The 18,011-nt window shown below is 36.7% G+C and overlaps 1 protein-coding gene across 2 annotated transcripts in view; it reads left to right on the top strand.

Moving 5' to 3' along the window:
• nbas (NBAS subunit of NRZ tethering complex) overlaps nucleotides 1-18,011 on the top strand; it is a 377,112-nt gene that overhangs the window by 337,369 nt on the left and 21,732 nt on the right. For both annotated transcript variants that reach the window (XM_062044717.1, XM_062044716.1), the window contains exons 50-51: nucleotides 13,690-13,829; nucleotides 14,591-14,738. In XM_062044717.1, the coding sequence (XP_061900701.1) occupies nucleotides 13,690-13,829; nucleotides 14,591-14,738 (288 nt within the window). The remainder of the gene's footprint in view (nucleotides 1-13,689; nucleotides 13,830-14,590; nucleotides 14,739-18,011) is intronic.

Below are 18,011 nucleotides of genomic sequence, written 5' to 3'. Positions count from 1 at the left end.
TTTGCTCATTGGCTCAGAAGGCTAATTGATGATTAGAAAACCCTTGTGCAATCATGTTCACACATCTGAAAACAGTTTAGCTCGTTACAGAAGCTACAAAACTGACCTTCCTTTGAGCAGATTGAGTTTCTGGAGCATCACATTTGTGGGGTCAATTAAACGCTCAAAATGGCCAGAAAAATATAACTTTCATCTGAAACTCGACAGTCTATTGTTGTTCTTAGAAATGAAGGCTATTCCATAAAATTGTTTGGGTGACCCCAAACTTTTGAACGGTATTGTATATTGATGTATGGTTGGTTATGGTTTAAAGTCATATCCAACAATTGCGACAACGACTTTTTACTATCAACTGAGTTTCGTTTCTTTAAAGATTTCTGCTGGTGGTGTGCCTTAGGAATTTTTGAAGTCAGAAAATGTGCCTTGGCTCAAAAAAGGTGGAAAAACAGTGGTGTAGACAATACGTATTGGATATGTGCTGGTGTAAATTTTGCTTCACAGTCACTTTTATAATCCGTTTTCTAAATGTGTTTGCAAGATGTTCGTTTATGGAGGCGTTCCTTTGAGATTACAATGAAAACCCACCTTCTACAATAATATACAGTCGTGATCAAAAGTTTACATACACTTGTAAAGAACATAATGTCCTGGCTGTCGTGAGTTTCCAATAATTTCTACAACTTTTATTTTTCTGTGATAGAGTGATTGGAGCACATACTTGTTGGTCACAAAAAACATTCATGAAGTTTGGTTCTTTTATGAATTTATTATGGGTCTACTGAAAATGTGACCAAATCTGCTGGGTCAAAAGTATACATACAGCAATGTTAATATTTGGTTACATGTCCCTTGGCAAGTTTCACTGCAATAAGGCGCATTTGGTAGCCATCCACAAGCTTCTGGTAAGCTTCTGGTGGAATTTTTGACCACTCCTCTTGACAAAACTGGTGCAGTTCAACATATTGCTGGGTATTGTGGCCAAACAGCTCAATTTTTGTTTCATCTGATATCACATGGACAAAGATAACTCAAGACAGCCATGACATTACGTTCTTTACAAGTGTATGTAAACTTTTGACCACGACTGTATCTTTCAAAAATGTACACTTTTAAATATACTGTAAATACATATTGTTTCATTTACATCAAATATTTTCTGCCCCCATTCCCACACACACACACGAAAAAAAAATCGGTCAATTAGCTACAGGAAAATATTGGTATAAAACCACACACAACTGCAGTTCTGAATGGCCCCAACATGGTGCAGCAATACAAAGAAAGCAATGTCTCAATTGGGGCAAAACTTGAGATCAGTTGACATTACATATTTTAATAAAGAACTTCATACTTCTTGAAATTTTACAGAACAACCATTCAATGTCAGCCTAATTTTCTCCAAATTTGAGAAAATAAATAATATCTCTGATAGAGCGGGTGTGGTAGGGAGGCGCTGCAGCCTTCAGGTTAAGCTCAATAAGTGTTCTTGCTAACAAAGTAGTGAATGCCACCAAATTCTTTTTGGATTTGCTGAGGGAAGATGACAGAGGGGCAACCCCAAATAGGTTTAATCCTTTCGTCAATTACCAAAGACAAAGTATTAAAAATGTATGTCCAACAACTAAGTTAGACTGTTGGCACCTATAACATGATTCAGATATTCCGTTATACATCTTAGCTAGTCAAACCTTGGTATAACAAGTGTGATGTATTAGCTTGCATTGGGTGACGCTGTGTTTTGCACAAAGAGAAGATTTATGAACTCTCCTTAAAATCTCTGGCTAGCTCTTCTCAGATAGGGTCACTCCTAAACCCTCCTCCCAAAGTGACTTTATTGAATTTAGAGACTCAGAGCGTTACAGAAAAATTTGGTTATAAATATATGTAATTCATCCTTCTAAAGCTGGAAGCGGTGTCAGTTGGCAAATCTGGAAACCTAAGGAAAGTATTACGAAAGAAACTCGAAGATCTGTAGATATCTAAGAAAAAAAGTGTTGATTAGGGAGTGAAAAGTTATCACAAAGTTGGTGGAAAGAAGAAATAGTGTATATGTCTTTAATGTTGTTGGTTTTCAGACTTCAAAAGGCACTATCGACAAGAGAGGGAGGGAAAACATGATAAGCAGTGATGGGTGCAACACTGGAAATTAGGGTTGTACAGTATACCGGTACTAGTATAGTACCACGATACTAACGAATCATATTCGGTACTATACCGCTTCTAAAAAGTACCCCCCCAGCTAAACATACTAGCTCACCAGCGTCACAATGTAAACAAACGCCATGGGTGGATCTACACCTGACATCCACTATAATAAAAACAAGTACAGGAGTGTATCTCGTCGATACTTCTATGATTACATCGATATTTTTTAGCATCATAAAATATTTTTTTGTTTTTTTAAAATGTATATTATATTTATAAACTCAGGAAATATGTCCCTGGATGCATGAGGACTTTGAATATGTCCAATGTATGAACCTGTAACGTCTTGGTATCGGATCAATACCTAAAAACTAATGTAAAGTATCAAACAAGAGAACAATAAGTAATTATTACATTTTAACAGAAGTGTAGGTAGAACATGTTCAAATGAAAAATAAGCAGATATTAACAGTAAATGAACAAGTGGATTAATAATTAATTTTTTACCACTTGTCCTTAATATGTTTGACAAAATATTAGAATGGAAAATGACACAATATGTTACTGCAAACATCAGCAGTTAAATTAGGAGCCTTTGTTTGCTTACTTACTAATAAAAGAAAAGTTGTTTCGTATGTTCACTATTTTATTTAAGGACAAAATTGCAATAAGAAACATATGTTTAATGTACCGGAAGATTTTCTGTTAAAATAAAGCAAATAATGCCATTTTTTGTGGTCCTCTTTATTTAGAAAAGTATCAAAGTATCAAAATACATTTTGGTACTGGTACCGGTACCACAATATTGGTATCGGGACAACCCTACTGGAAATAGTTTTCAAGCCAAAATAGTGCTTAAACTGAACCCTGGTCTTAAATTAGGTTTTTATGACTGCATTTTTTGTGCCAGCGAATGTTGATGAGTGAATGGGAAAGGGATCCAAAGCCCTAAGAGGTACTAGTTTGGTTGTTTGCCTCCATAACCAGCCACAACGGAGAAGGATCAAATGTTTCATATTGCAGCCAATATTTAAGAATTCTAATGTTTGTGGCCCAGTAGTAAAACCTAAAGTTTCGTAGTGCTAATCCTCCCGACGATTTAGGTCTCTGCAAATATTGCTTACGTAACCTGTAAGTCTTTTTATTCCAAATGAAGTCTAAAATCTGACTATGTAATTACCCCAAGAAGGAATGAGGGAGAAAAAGTGGTATAATACCGTGTATCATGAAAATGAATAGCACAGCTATTTTTTCTTTTCAGACGCGGTCGAAAATAAACTTCGTAAACCGTATGTAAATTCACTGGTCACAACATTAGGTACACCTGATCACTCTTAGATAAATACAGAGCTGAATAAAAAATATGCTTTTACCAGAGGAAGCAGCCATAACAGTCTCACAGCCTGAAGCAAAGGGGTAGGAGTCTGGTCCACAGCAGATAATAGAAATGCGTCCACCACAGTGGGATGTCACACTGTGACTACTTTTAAAAAAACACCCCAAAACAGCAATCAAAGGCTTCTAAAACTGCCGAAATGCACAAACCTTATAATGTGATGCTTTGGGATTGTTTAACAAGAGTTTTCAAAATTGTAACAACATTTTTAGGTCAAAACAGAGGAAAATCGCCATAGGTCTCCTTTAATATTACGAGGAAAAAGTCATCAAATTATTACGCGTGAGAGATTTCTCTATGCTATTAAATGACAATATAATATATAACCGTATTATCACATATTGATAACATTTATAATAATTGTATGTTTTAATTATGAATGCAATAATTATGATAGTAATTTTAATCTTGTGTTTATTTTAAGGCTGGACAATTAAACACATTTTTATTTTGAGTTCAATTATGGCTTCTCACGATTATGAAAATATAATAATCGGGGAAAAAACGATGAACACGCAACGTGCATGCAAATTCCGGAGCTTGTGGCGGTGAAACAGATGAGGAGCGAATGAGTGAAAAAAGAGCATCATGAATATGAGAAGTTTGGAAGGGCACCAGGGTTGCTATTTTTTTATTTGACCCAGCGCTAGTATGCCTAAGCAATAATCACTAAACTCAACAAAAAAGTAAGTCATAGGATTTCTGTGTTCACATAACCATGGATCATGATTGGCCAATAAAACGGAATCCACTGATAAATGCAAAATAATATCAGGGAAATTGATATAAATGTAAATGAAATGTTGTCATTGTGAGGAGAAGAAACATTTGTTTGGGAAAATAATGTGTCCGGTAACGCTCATTTATCCCAGTTCTGAACTAAACAATCGATATCGAGACGGCGACTAAACTACAAAACTAAAGCTAAGAATAACAATCCATACATCCACAAATCTTATCTGCTTGTGTTGTTGTGAACGACATCATGGATGTAAGATCAATGCACAAACAGTGGTTGCAACTTGAGACACGCTCTGTTTTTTCTAACAGCCTCAAGTAGCCTCTTTACTCGTCAAACTGAAAACAGCAGAGCACACCCCCCCGCCCCCCCATCACAATAATAGCCGGTTTGACTGCGCTAACAAAATAAAGGTTTCAAAAAAGTACCTTGCACAAACATAATGTACTTAAAGGCCTACTGAAACCCACTACTACAGACCACGCAGTCTGATAGTTTATATATCAATGATGAAATCTTAACATTACAACACGTGCCAATACGGGTTAACTTATAAAGTGCAATTTTAAATTTCCCGGCCAACTTCCGGCTGAAAACGTTTCGATATGATGACGTTTGCGCGTGACGTCAACAGTGGAAGCGTAAGTATTCGGAGCCCATTGAATCCAATACACAAAGCTCTGTTTTAATTTCAAAATTCCACAGTACTCTGGACATCTGTGTTGGTGAATCTTTTGCAATTTGTTTAATGAACAATGGAGACTGCAAAGAAGAAAGCTGTAGGTGGGATCGGTGTATTAGCGGCGGACTACAGCAACACAACCAGGAGCACTTTGAGGATAGCAGACGCGCTAGCCGAACGACCTCACCTTGACTTCCTCCGTCTCCGGGCCGCCAACCGCATCGGTGATCGGGTGAAGTCCTTCGTCGTACCGTCGATCGCTGGAACGCAGGTGAGCACGGGTCGTGATGAGCAGATGAGAGCTGGCAGAGCTAATGTTTTTAGCATAGCTCTGTCGAGGTTCCGTAGCTAAGTTAGCTTCAATGGCGTCGTTAGCAACAGCATTATTAAGCTTCGCCAAGCTGGAAAGCATTAACCGTTTATTTACATGTCCAGAGTTTGGTAGTATTGTTGATCTTCTGTCTATCCTTCCAGTCAGGGACTTATTTGTTTTGTTTCTATATGCAGTAAAGCCCGATGCTATCACGTTAGCTCAGTAGCTAAAGAGCTTCATCGATGTATTGTCGTGGAGATAAAAGTCACTGTGAATGATGTCCATTTCGCGTTCTCGACTCTCATTTTCAAGAGGATATAGTATCCGAGGTGGTTTAAAACACAAATCCGTGATCCACAACATAAAAGGAGAGAGTGTGGAATCCAATGAACCCTTGTACCTAAGTTACGGTCAGAGCGAAAAAAGATACGTTCTGCACTGCACGCTAGTCCTTCACTTTCACGTTCCTCATCCACGAATCTTTCATCCTCGCTCAAAGTAATGGGGTAATCGTCGCTTTCTCGGTCCGAATCTCTCTCGCTGCTGGTGTAAACAATAGGAAAATATGAGCAGTCCTTCCCCCGGTGTCGTCACGCTACTTCCGGTAGGGGCAAAGCTTTTTTTTTTATCAGAGACCAAAAGTTGCGAACTTTATCGTCGTTGTTCTATACTAAATCCTTTCAGCAAAAATATGGCAATATCGCGAAATGATCAAGTATGACACATAGAATGGATCTGCTATCCCCGTTTAAATTTAAAAAATTCATTTCAGTAGGCCTTTAAAGCACTTATTGATATATTTACACAATTATAATGCTCTGACCTAAAATACTGGTCAAAATTGACCAAATATATATTGCACCAATAAATTAGAGGATTTTTGCATTGAATTAACAATTTTTTTGATTTTATTTTACACAAAAGCACACACTCTGTGGTGGTAAAATAAGTGTAAAAGGTACAAAATTGAATTAAAAACAATTTAAACAGAAGAAAATAATTTATTTTTTATATCGCTATTTTTTATTTATTTATTGTTATTGCTATTATTATTTTACTTGTTGTGGTTGATTTGTTGCTAATTTATATACATGTTTTAAACTATATTTGAAGTTAAATTAATGAGTAAATGAGTAAATAAATTAATGAATAATCGTGTAAATAATCGTGATTACGATATCAATCAAAATAATCGTGATTATTATTTGTGCCATAATCGTCCAGCCCTAGTATTTATTATCTATTTATCTATGATTTATTTTTTAACTGCGTCATTCTAAGTACAGTTTGTCATCTATCTTTGTAATATGCAATACTATTTTTTTTATGCTAATTACTAATCTATATTGTTATTATTATTGTTATTATTATCATTATTATATTTTAGACACTGCAACCCTACACAGGCGATGTGTCAGAAAATCTCCCTGCTAATAATCTCCCTAAATATTAATAATTAGACTATTCATTTATTTTATATTAATAATTATCACTGTCAAATATTTATTTCATAATATTTTTAATTGTTTATACATTTTTAACTATTTTTTATGGATCATATTTTGCCGCTGCATACTATTTGTAATAATTGGATATTTTAATTCGGAACTAAATAGTTATGATAATAATAATCATGTGTTTATATAACTATGTATTTATTATTATTTTATGTATGCCTTATTTTGTGGCTGTGTTGTACTAAGTGCATTATTTTAGCTCAATAAGATCATCAAATATTAGAAAGACAAACGTGCTTATAATGAGGTATTTTGATCTATCAGTCTCTTCAGACCACTAATTGGAACATTTGGACTGGCCAAGAGTGCAGTGTTGTGTTTTGGCCAGTTTTCATTTTAGTATCATGTCTTTCAACTTAGTATCATTTATCTTAATGTGACGCTGAAGGGGAATGTGTTGTGGTTTCATGAAGTAATAATGTTGTTACTGGATACCACACGCTGCTCTAATGGATAATTAACGCCTCCTCAGTCTGGTCGCTGTATTTATTACTACTCATTTAGTTTCTGAGAGCTTTGTCTCATTTAAATGAAGAAAGAAATGGACGCCGCTTGACTGGCGAAGTGTGTCATCTATATTTTCAGTGACTGAGGACGAGGCTAGAACGGAGTACAACTGAACTCTGCAACCTTCCGGAGATGGAGGTCAGGCGGGACACACAAATGGAATGTTAACTAAGTGTAAAAAGTCTTGATTGCCTTCTATAGCTGTCATTATGTAAACCACCAGATGCTCCTCTCATTAATTACTTGAACATGCAAGGCTATTCATTCTATCTACCATCACACCAGTCTGGCCGTACCAACATACCCGTTTAACTACTTATGAACTTACCTACCCACAAGTCTTATGCTAATACCAACCTGCATAGCAGCCTACCTTGTTCTTATGACCCACCCTACCAACACACCCATCCCAATATTTAACAGCCTACATTCATAGAGCAACACAAATGATTGGTGAACAGAAAAGTATGGAACTGAAAACCTTCAGCAGCTTATATTACAATAGTCCGTAATTAAATAAGGATATAGATCCAAACACAATTGTTTTCTTTCACACCAGGAATAATTGTTTTTATTGTACAGACGAACATTATAACGAAAACATTAAAATAGACAACAAACTGTCGATTATTCAATTAAATAGTAGAAGTTTGTATGCTAACTACAGCAATGTGAAGCAATTTTTTGGAACAATTCAACGAACCCTTCAAAGTTATTGCTGTCTCAGAAACATGGATGGATGCTAAAAAAGGAATACCTGGAAGGATATTAACTAACTAATATCCACAGAACCAACAAGAACGTAGTGGGAGTAGCTGTGTATGTGATGAAGAACGTAAACTACAAAGTGGTAAAAAAAATATGTCACTAGCTATTGATTATATATTGGAATGTATAACCATTGAAATATGTCATGAAAAAAGCAATAACTTACTGATCAGTTGTATATATAGATCACCGAAGTCAAACATTGATACGTTTGAGAACTGGATTAGGGCAACTAATCAATGAAATCAGTCAAAAATAACAAACAAAAGCCCATAGCTTACTTTATTGACAGAATGTACAGCCTGAGTTTATATCCTAAAATCACAAGGCCAAGCAGAATCTCAGGACACAGCGCCACACTTATTGATAATATTTTTACTAAAGACCACAATTGGCCTGCTAATATCTGACATCAGCGATAATTTATTTCATAATCTATGATAGAAACTACAAGAAGAGGAACATTGATGACAAAAAGATATTTTGAAGAATATGTACAGAACAAAGTATGACAGCTTTCAAAAATGATCTGAGAAAACAGTGTTGGGACTTTGTCTACAGTGAAAATAATGTAGATGATGCGTATGGTATTTTTGTTTTTAAAACCTTGGAGATGCTTTATGACAAACACTGTCCATTGAAACAACTTAGTAAGCATCAAAAGAAAAATAATCAACCATGCATGCAAAATGCTTGCAAAAAGAAGAATACATTATATAGAAAATTTATAACACAAAGATCTACAGAGGCAGACAAGTACAAAACGTTTAAGAATAAGCGAACTAGCATACTACGAACATGTGGAAAATAATATTACGGTCAATTATTGGACCAAAACAAAAACAATATGAGAGCTATCTGTGGCATCCTAAATAGCATTATTAAAAAATGGTGCAAAGAAGGACTATCCTAAATACTTCTCAGATGGAAATGTAAAAAATTACAATATGAACAAAGTGGTCGAAAGCTTCAATAAGTACTTTGTGAACATTGGACCAAATCTGGAGGCAAATATTCCAGATCCCTAATCAGTCCCTAGTCGAATGAACAAATTAAAAAGATGGTTTGACATAAACAGACTATCTTTGAATCTCAGCAAAACTAAAATAATGCTATTTGGTAACAGTAGAAGGGAAAGTCAAACACAAATACAAATAGATGGAGTAGACATTGAAAGGGTAAAAGAAAACACATGTTTTCATTTATTTATTTATTTCAGGCAATGACATAAAAAAGTACAAAGTAGACAACACATAAAATATAAATTAAAGGTAATGTATAGTATGTAATGCATGATTGTCCAGTTTTGCCTGAAAGGGAGTGGGAAGAAGATAATTTATTTAATCCCAACCCCAGTTCTCCATTCAGTGATTATTCACATGAGTTCACTGTTACTTTGTTCAAGGATTATAATACAGATGTTGTATCATAGTGGCATTACCACAGGTAACAATCATTATTACACTGTAACAATAATTTGCATCAACAATGTAGGAATAATGAATATACCAACAATGGTAATAGACAAAATGCCAACAATGGTAATAGACAACATAGCAATAATGGTAATAGACAACATAGCAATAATGGTAAGGAAACATTGAGCACATGTTAACACTTTGAGACAGAGTACAACAGAAGGTCAAATTAAAGACACTCATCTCTATATTTGAACCAGACCCCAAGTTTGTATAATAGTTTAAATTGATTAATAGTTTGGCATTGCTTGTGTTGTAAGTCCAGTTTGTTCCATAGTTTTACTCCGCATACAGACACACAAGTGGTTTGAGCTCTCTGCAATAAGAAATATCCAAAGCCTCTCAAGTTATGAGCCTGCACTTGTCTTGTAAAAAAACGTTGTAGATTAGGCGGCAATAATTTGTTAAATGCTTTATGTAAGATTATTAATGTATTATATTTAACCATGTCATCAAATTTGAGTAACTCTGATTGCATAAACAGATTATGAGTATGTTCTAAATAACCAACGTTGTGAATGATCCGCATTGCTCTTTTCTGTAATATGATCAGAGGATGAATTGTGTTGTGGTAAGAATTCCCCCATACTTCAACACAGTATGTAAGGTATGGCAGTACCAAGGTGCAGTATAGAGTATGGAGTGCATTTTCATTGAGGTATAGTTTTGCTTTGTTTATAATTGAGAGGCTTTTGGAGATTTTGGTTTTAATGTGTCTGACACGAGGTTTCCATGATAGTTTACTATCAATTATTACTCCCAAAAATGTATTCTCATTTACGATTTAAATTTGGGTACCATCAATACTTATTTTCTGTTCAGACGTTATGTTGCGATTTCCAAACATCACTATCTTAGTTGTATTTACATTCAAAGATAATTTATTTGTGTCCATCCATTTTTTTTACCATGTTTAGTTCTGTGTTTACTGTATTTATGAGCTCATTATAGTCATCACTACTGTAGAATATATTTGTGTCATCTGAAAATAGTATACATTTCAGTACTTTGGATGTATTAAACATATCATTAATATATACATTAAACAGTTTTGGCCCCAACACGGACCCTTGGGGGACACCACAAGCAATGCCAAATGATAAAACCTCATATAAAAAATATGCAACATAAAGTAGCAGGAAACACGTCATTAATGAATAGAGCAAAACATGTTCTGGACCAAAAATCACTTCATATTCTTTACTGCTCGCTAGTGTAACCATATCTGAGTTATTGTGTAGAAATATGGGGAAACAACCACAAATGTGCACTTCAGTCACTAACAGTGTTACAAAAAAGATCAATTAGAATAATACATAATGTTGGATATAGAGAACATACAAACCCTTTATTTATTGAATTACAATTATTGAAATTCAACGATTTGGTACATTTGCAAACAGTTAAAATGATGTACAAAGCAAACTATAACCTGCTACCCAAGAATGTACAACAATTATTTTCAACAAAAGAGGAGAGATATAACCTTAGAGGAACATTTTATTTAAAACATTTGTATGCTAAAACCTTTACCTTATTCTACGTGGAATTAAATAATGGAATGTATTAACCAAAGAAATCAAACAAAGCACCAATATGATTCAGTTGAAGAGACTGTTCAAACTACAAGTGTTCACAAAGTACACAGAACAATAATTATGATAAACATCTTGAACACTTTTAAAAAAAAAATTTTTAGATTAAGATTATGTATTTAATATTTGTTTACCTGCTATGGTATATTATTTATTTATTATTATTTTAAATTTACTGTTCTGTTACAGAAAACAAGGAAATGGGATAAAATTGCTATGGTATGAAAAGGGGTAGCATTAAAGAAGCTCTGCTTTCTTCCTACTCCTTTTTGGATGTGCTGCAATGAAACAACTAAAAATATGTGATGCATTACATTGTATCGTATGCATGTTCCAAATAAACTGAAACTGAACTGAACTTTACCATGTATAGCCACCTACCAACACTTCCTGCCCATATACCGACCAACATGGTAGTCTGGCCACCTTTCTCCCTACCTATACACAAGCCTAGCCATACCCTACCAACATACCGATCAAACAAGTTATGAATTACCTGCGTACCAAACAATCCAACCAGCTCCCTTCAGTTTCTGCCTATATACAGTACCTACCAACATACCGGTGGAATTACCTAACCATGACGCTAACTGCTTTTGGTACATAAATATCTACCTTCTTATTGTTGTATATTTAATGGTCGTGCGATGGGTGATGAGCCAAGAAAACGCCAAGAGGAATCGTAGAACAAAATGCTGTATTTGTTTCAGGGAGCCTCGGACTATAGCTGCAACTCTAGGAGAAAGAGAGGGCCGAATCTCTGTCCTTTAAATGCCCTTTTACACAAAGACCCTTACTCTTTGTGGTTCTCGTCTTGGTGCCGGTCAGTCTGGCCAACACCCAGTTTGCTGCTTAGCCAGTCAGCCTATTTCCTGAGATCAGTTTGAGTCGGATGACCTCCGACCCCTATCCTCTGCCCCTATTTGTGGCGCTTCCTGCCAAATGTTGCTGATGTCTTTATTACCCCTCCTAAACTCCAAACCTACATTACTGTGATCCCACTCTCAGGAGTGCTTGTGCTGGACATGCACTTTTGACCTTAGAAGTATCCTCTAAAGCAGTGGTCCCCAACCACCGGGCCGCGGCCCAGTACCAGTCCGTGGATCGATTGGTACCGGGCTGCACAAGAAATTAAAAAAAAATTTAAAAAAATAAATAATAATAATTTTAATTTTTCTTTATTAAATCAACATGAAAAACACAAGATACACTTACAATTAGTGCACCAACCCAAAAAACCTCCCTCACCCATTTACACTCACTCACAATAATTCGCACAAAAGGATTGTTTCTTTCTGTTATTAATATTTCTGGTTCCTACATTATATATCAATATAGATCAATACAGTCTGCAGGGATATAGTCCGCAAGCACACATGTTTGTATTTTTTTATGACCAAAAAAAATAAAAATAAAAATATCATACCCCCCGGTCCGTGGGACAAATTTTCAAGCGTTGACCGGTCCGCAGTTACAAAAAGGTTGGGGACCACTGCTCTAAAGGATTCCAACACATACTATTTCCAATCATATAAGAAAATTGTACATTATATAATTAACCTCACTAGTTACCAGTCTATGTACCCGTTTACTTATATCCCAACTTGCCAACCCGTACCGTACCAACATACCTAACTACCTATAAATTATCTACCTAACGAACCACCTAGCCATTTACTTACACTTAAATTAACTTACGCTACTTACACTTTACTTACATAGTGCATGCCTGTATACAGTACCTACACGTACTCTACCAACATACCAATCTAACCACTTGTGAAACCTATCTGCTTACCATTAAACCAACACTTTTGAACCTGCTTATCTAGTCAGTTACCTACTTACCAGTTTACTAACAAACCTATCTATACCCTACCAACATCTGACTACTTGTAAACCATAGGTTACACATCTATCTACCGTATTTTTCGGGGTATAAGTCGCATTGGAGTATAAGTCGCATTTTTTGGGGAAATTTATTTGATAAAACCCAACACCAAGAATAGACATTTGAAAGGCAATTTAAAATAAATAAAGAATAGTCAACAACAGGCTGAATAAGTGTACGTTATATGACTCATAAATAACCAACTGAGAACGTGCCTGGTATGTTAACGTAACATATTATGGTAAGAGTCATTCAAATAACTATAACATATAGAACATGCTACGTTTACCAAACAATCTGTCACTCCTAATCGCTAAATCACATGCAATCTTATACGTCTAGTCTCTTACGTGAATGAGCTAAATAATATTCTTTGATATTTTACGGTAATGTGTTAATAATTTCACGCGTAAGTCGCTCCTGAGTATAAGTCGCACTCCCGGCTAAACTATGAAAAAAACTGCGACTTATAGTCCGAACAATACGGTACATGCCCACGCAGCCAACTACCAACAGTTCATGACTATCTATCGGGCGACAATATTTACCCATACCTTAGCAACATACTAATCTACCAGCCACTGTACCAGCCCAAGCAAGCACTACCAACAAACCCGTCTAACTACTTATGAACCAACTCATATGATGTCTATCCCAGGTGGAAATGGAGGACGTGGAGAACGAGGAGAATAGGTACAGCCTTTTCCTGCAACTGCTAGAGGCCGCAGACAAGTGGGAAGACTTCCAGACGCTCGTCCTGCTCCTGCAAGCTTGGCCGCCCATGATGCAAGAAGATGTGTGAGACATTAAGTTATTGCCTACTAAACTGCAGACTAGCTAGCTAGTCCAGCGTGTACACATAATCCACCTCACAGCTACGCATGCCATGCCTCATTTTATGGACCTGGTTTCATTAGTTTTTATGTTATGTAGCTCACAAACAAACATACCTCCTTGGTAATAATCTTCTTAATTAGCAGCCACTTTGTCACCTAATGTGACATTAAGTTTCACATTAATGCTCGCCACATTAGCAAGGATTTACCAGCAGCAACACAACATCTGCCTAAGGTAAAGAAGCTTGTGTTTACGCTAATGTTCGACTTCCAGTAGTTTGATATTCTCACATTAGAAGTGCCAGTGATGCCTGAGTGACAGTAGGGAGGTTAACAAACGTCCACATATTGATGAGTGGAAGCATCATGCCGCTATAATGAGGCCATAATGCTAACCTCGCTATTAGCCAGCTGTCGACTGTAGCTTTTTAATGTAGCGCTGACTCCTCGCCACGCTAATGATAATGCTAATAGCAACATCTGCGAATCTAATCAGTGTCTCTAAATCACTATTTTAAACCAAATATCCTTGAAGGTCATGTTTCTTCAAATGCTATTCACCGACTTTGGAGAGCCAATTATTGACTTAGCAGAGGATGTGGAAGAGCATTGAAATGGGATTAATTAATGCCCGCCAATGCGAGAAAGGGCCTCCACGTGCTCATTGCAGGTATATGTTGCGTTTTGTAGACAATAACATGTCTGCTCGCTTCCTGTCTCCAGGGCCCAATCGCAGCGTAACCCCTGGGTGGTGCTGACTTCAACCATGCTGACCCGCTGCCAGGGGTCGGAGGTCGACGTGGACCTGGGGCAGCAGGTTGTGACCATGGTGCGGTCCTTGTACAACAGTAAACACAAGCTCCCTGCACAGGTAAACTTAAATGTTTTTTTGTTTTTTTATCTCATAGTGTTCACATGACACTTTAGCCATTTGGTTTGTTGCTAGGCAGAGTTTGTAGCTGGACACAGGGACATGGAAATAATGTAAACATTTCAAATATACAAACGTAAAAGGTGCAAAAATTGGTTTGTTGCTAGTTGGCTAACTAGCTTAAAGGTGACCTATTATCAGAAAACGGTTTGAAGATGGTCTGTAAAAGATCATTTATGCAAACTTTTGACCTAAAGACCACTATTGCATGTTATATAGACCACAAGGAAGTGTTAAGTTTTAAATATAGAAAAAAAATCATCATATGACCCCTTTACGTAAGTAGGAAGGAAGTGATCTTTGAATGCAGGTAGCTAGCTAATTAGATACCTTGCTAGCTTGGAGATCATAGTTAGATAGGTGGGTTGTTGCAGTAGCTACCTAATTCGACAATTAGGTTTTTATATTATTACAGTATTAAATGTATAAGTCACATTTGCAATACTATCCCATCTTTTGGTAGTTAGCAATCTAATGACGTACAGTGCATTCGGAAAAAATTCACAGCACTTAACTTTTTCCAATTTATTTTATGTTACAGCTTTAGTCCAAAATGGAATAAATTAATTTTAGTCCTCAAAATTCTACAGACAATATCCCATAATGACAATTACAAAAGTATTTCTTTGTAAAAAAAAAAAGAAAATGTGTTAACAATTTAAAAAACACATCTACATAAGTATTCACAGTCTTTGCTCAATACTTTGTTGATGCACTTTTAGCAGCAATTACAGCCTAAAGTCTTTTTGAATACGATGCCGCAAGCTTGGCACACCTATCTTTGCGCACGTTCGCCCATTACTCTTTGCAGCACCTCTCAACCTCCATCAAGTTGGATGGGAAGTGTTGGTTTTCATCCAGGATGTCTCTGTGCATTGCTGCATTCATCTTAGTCTAGTTAGGGAGGTGACCAAAAACCCGATGGTCACTCTGTCAGAGCTACAGCATTCCTCTGTGGAGAGAGGAGAACCTTCCAGAAGGAAAACCATCTCTGCAGCAATCCACTAATAGGGCCTGCATGGTAGATTGACCAGACGGAAGACATTTCTTAGTAAGAAGTTTTCCAAAATGCAACTGAAAGACTCTCAGAACATGGAAACAAAATGATCTGGTCTGATGATACACAGATTGACTTCTTTGGTGTGAATGCCAGGCATCGTGTTTTGGAGGAAACCAGACACTGCTAATCACCAGGCCAATTAAGCATTGTGAGGGCAGCATCGTGCTGTGGGGATGCAGGAACTTGGAGACTAGTCAGGATAGAGGGGAAGATGAATGCAGCAATGTACAGAGACATCCTGGATTCAAATAATGTTTCTCATCCAACCTGATGGAACTTGAGAGGTGCTGCAAGAAGGAATGGGCGAAACTGCCCAAAGATAGGTGTGCCAAGCTTGTGGCATCGTATTCAAAAATACTTGAGGCTGTAATTGCTGCCAAAGGCGCATCAATAAAATATTGAGGAAACGCTGTGAGTATGTTTTATTTTTTATTTGTCTTTTTGTAATTAATTTTCAAAATAAAAAAATCCAAAAACTTTTCACATTATAATTGTGGTATATTGTCTGTCAAATGTTGAGGCTAAAAATTAATTTATTCAATTTTTGGATACGGCTGTAACATAACAAAATGTGGAAAAAGTGAAGCGCTGTGAATACTTTTCGAATGCACTGTAGAACAGGGGTGTCCAAACTTTTTGACTCAAAGGCCCACATTGGGCTAAAGAAAATTGGGCTAGGGCCAGGCTATCTATTTATCTATCCATAAATTTGAGTGTAGTTTTAGGTTAAAGTCTATCCTATCCGATCTAAATAAATGCTAAATCACTACACTAACTTCAGAGTTGTATAAAGACAGTTACAGTAACTTAAAGTTAAAATTTTAAGATAAAACCTGTTTCTTTTTTTATTATTTATTCAAAATCAGTGTGCTGAACTGTCAGAGTGCGATTGCACCGATAAGTTACACAGCTGTTTTCACACGTGAGCTGCGATCTCAATGATTTAAATCTGCATATTCATTTCACACCAAATTGAAGAGGTAAGTTGCGGAACATGTAAAAATACATTAAAACCTGTGATAAAGCCCAATTTTGGGGGGAAATCGACAATATGCTGTCAATATTTCTAACTCCTGTTATTTGTTGGAGGCTAAATTGCAGTCTTTTCGGAATGGTTGAAAGGATGGTGTTGTATGTCGGAGACCACCTCCTCTGTTTAGGGATGGTTTTTCAACCTTGAAATGGCTTCCCTCACTCCTCTTTTGTACCATCCATCCTCCCGGTCCAGAATCTGTACATTTTTGTTCTCAAAGGAGTGCTGTTTCTCCCTGAGGTGCTGGTAGACAGCTGAGTCTGTCCTGAAGAGTTTGCCTGTCTATGCTGTGCCATGCGTTGTTTTGTTTCCCCAATATATGAAACAATGCATTCATCATTCCACTGGATAGCATACACCAGATTGTTTTTGTGGGTGTGGGGTGTCCGGTCTTTAGGATGCACCAGTCTCTGTCTCTGGGTGTTGCCTGGTTTGAATTGTACTGGGATGTTGTGTTGGTTAAACATTGTTCTGAGTTTCTCAGATAGACCTGATACATGACGATATTTTTGCGTCTGTCACCCTGTTCCTCCTCATCCACTCTGTTCTTGTTATTTCTGGAACTAGATGCACTTTTCGCAAACGACCAGCTGGGGTTACCACAAGTTTTGAGGGCTTCCTTCAAATGCCTATGCTCTTTCTCATTGGCCTGTGGGCTGGTAGGAACATTATCAGCTCTGTGTTGTAGGGTTCTGCTAACGCCCAGTTTATGTTCCAGTGGGTGGTGTGAGTCAAAAACTAGGTATTGATCGGTATGTGTGGGTTTTCGGTAAACCCCAACATGGAGGCCCTTGTTTTCTCCGATGTGGACATCACAGTCCAGAAAAGGCAACTTACTATCTTTGATATTCTCACGTGTGAACTTGATGTCTTTGTCCACTGAGTTAATGTCCTCGGTGAAGGCTTGCACTTCTTGGTTTCTGATTTTCACCCATGTGTCATCCACATATCTGTACAAATGACTTGGTACTGTTCTCTTAAAAGAGCTCAAAGCTCTCTTTTCCATGTCCTCCATGTAAAGGGTTACTACTATTGGGGATACAGGTGATCCCATGGTACAATCATGTTTTTGTAGGTAAAACGTTTCCATGAATTGAAAGTATGTAGTGTTAAGACAAAG

Source organism: Entelurus aequoreus, linkage group LG04 (assembly GCF_033978785.1).
Source record: "Entelurus aequoreus isolate RoL-2023_Sb linkage group LG04, RoL_Eaeq_v1.1, whole genome shotgun sequence".
Lineage (NCBI taxonomy): Eukaryota > Metazoa > Chordata > Actinopteri > Syngnathiformes > Syngnathidae > Entelurus > Entelurus aequoreus.
Note: the sequence above shows the minus strand (reverse complement) of the source record. Positions and strands in the feature narration are given on the sequence as shown.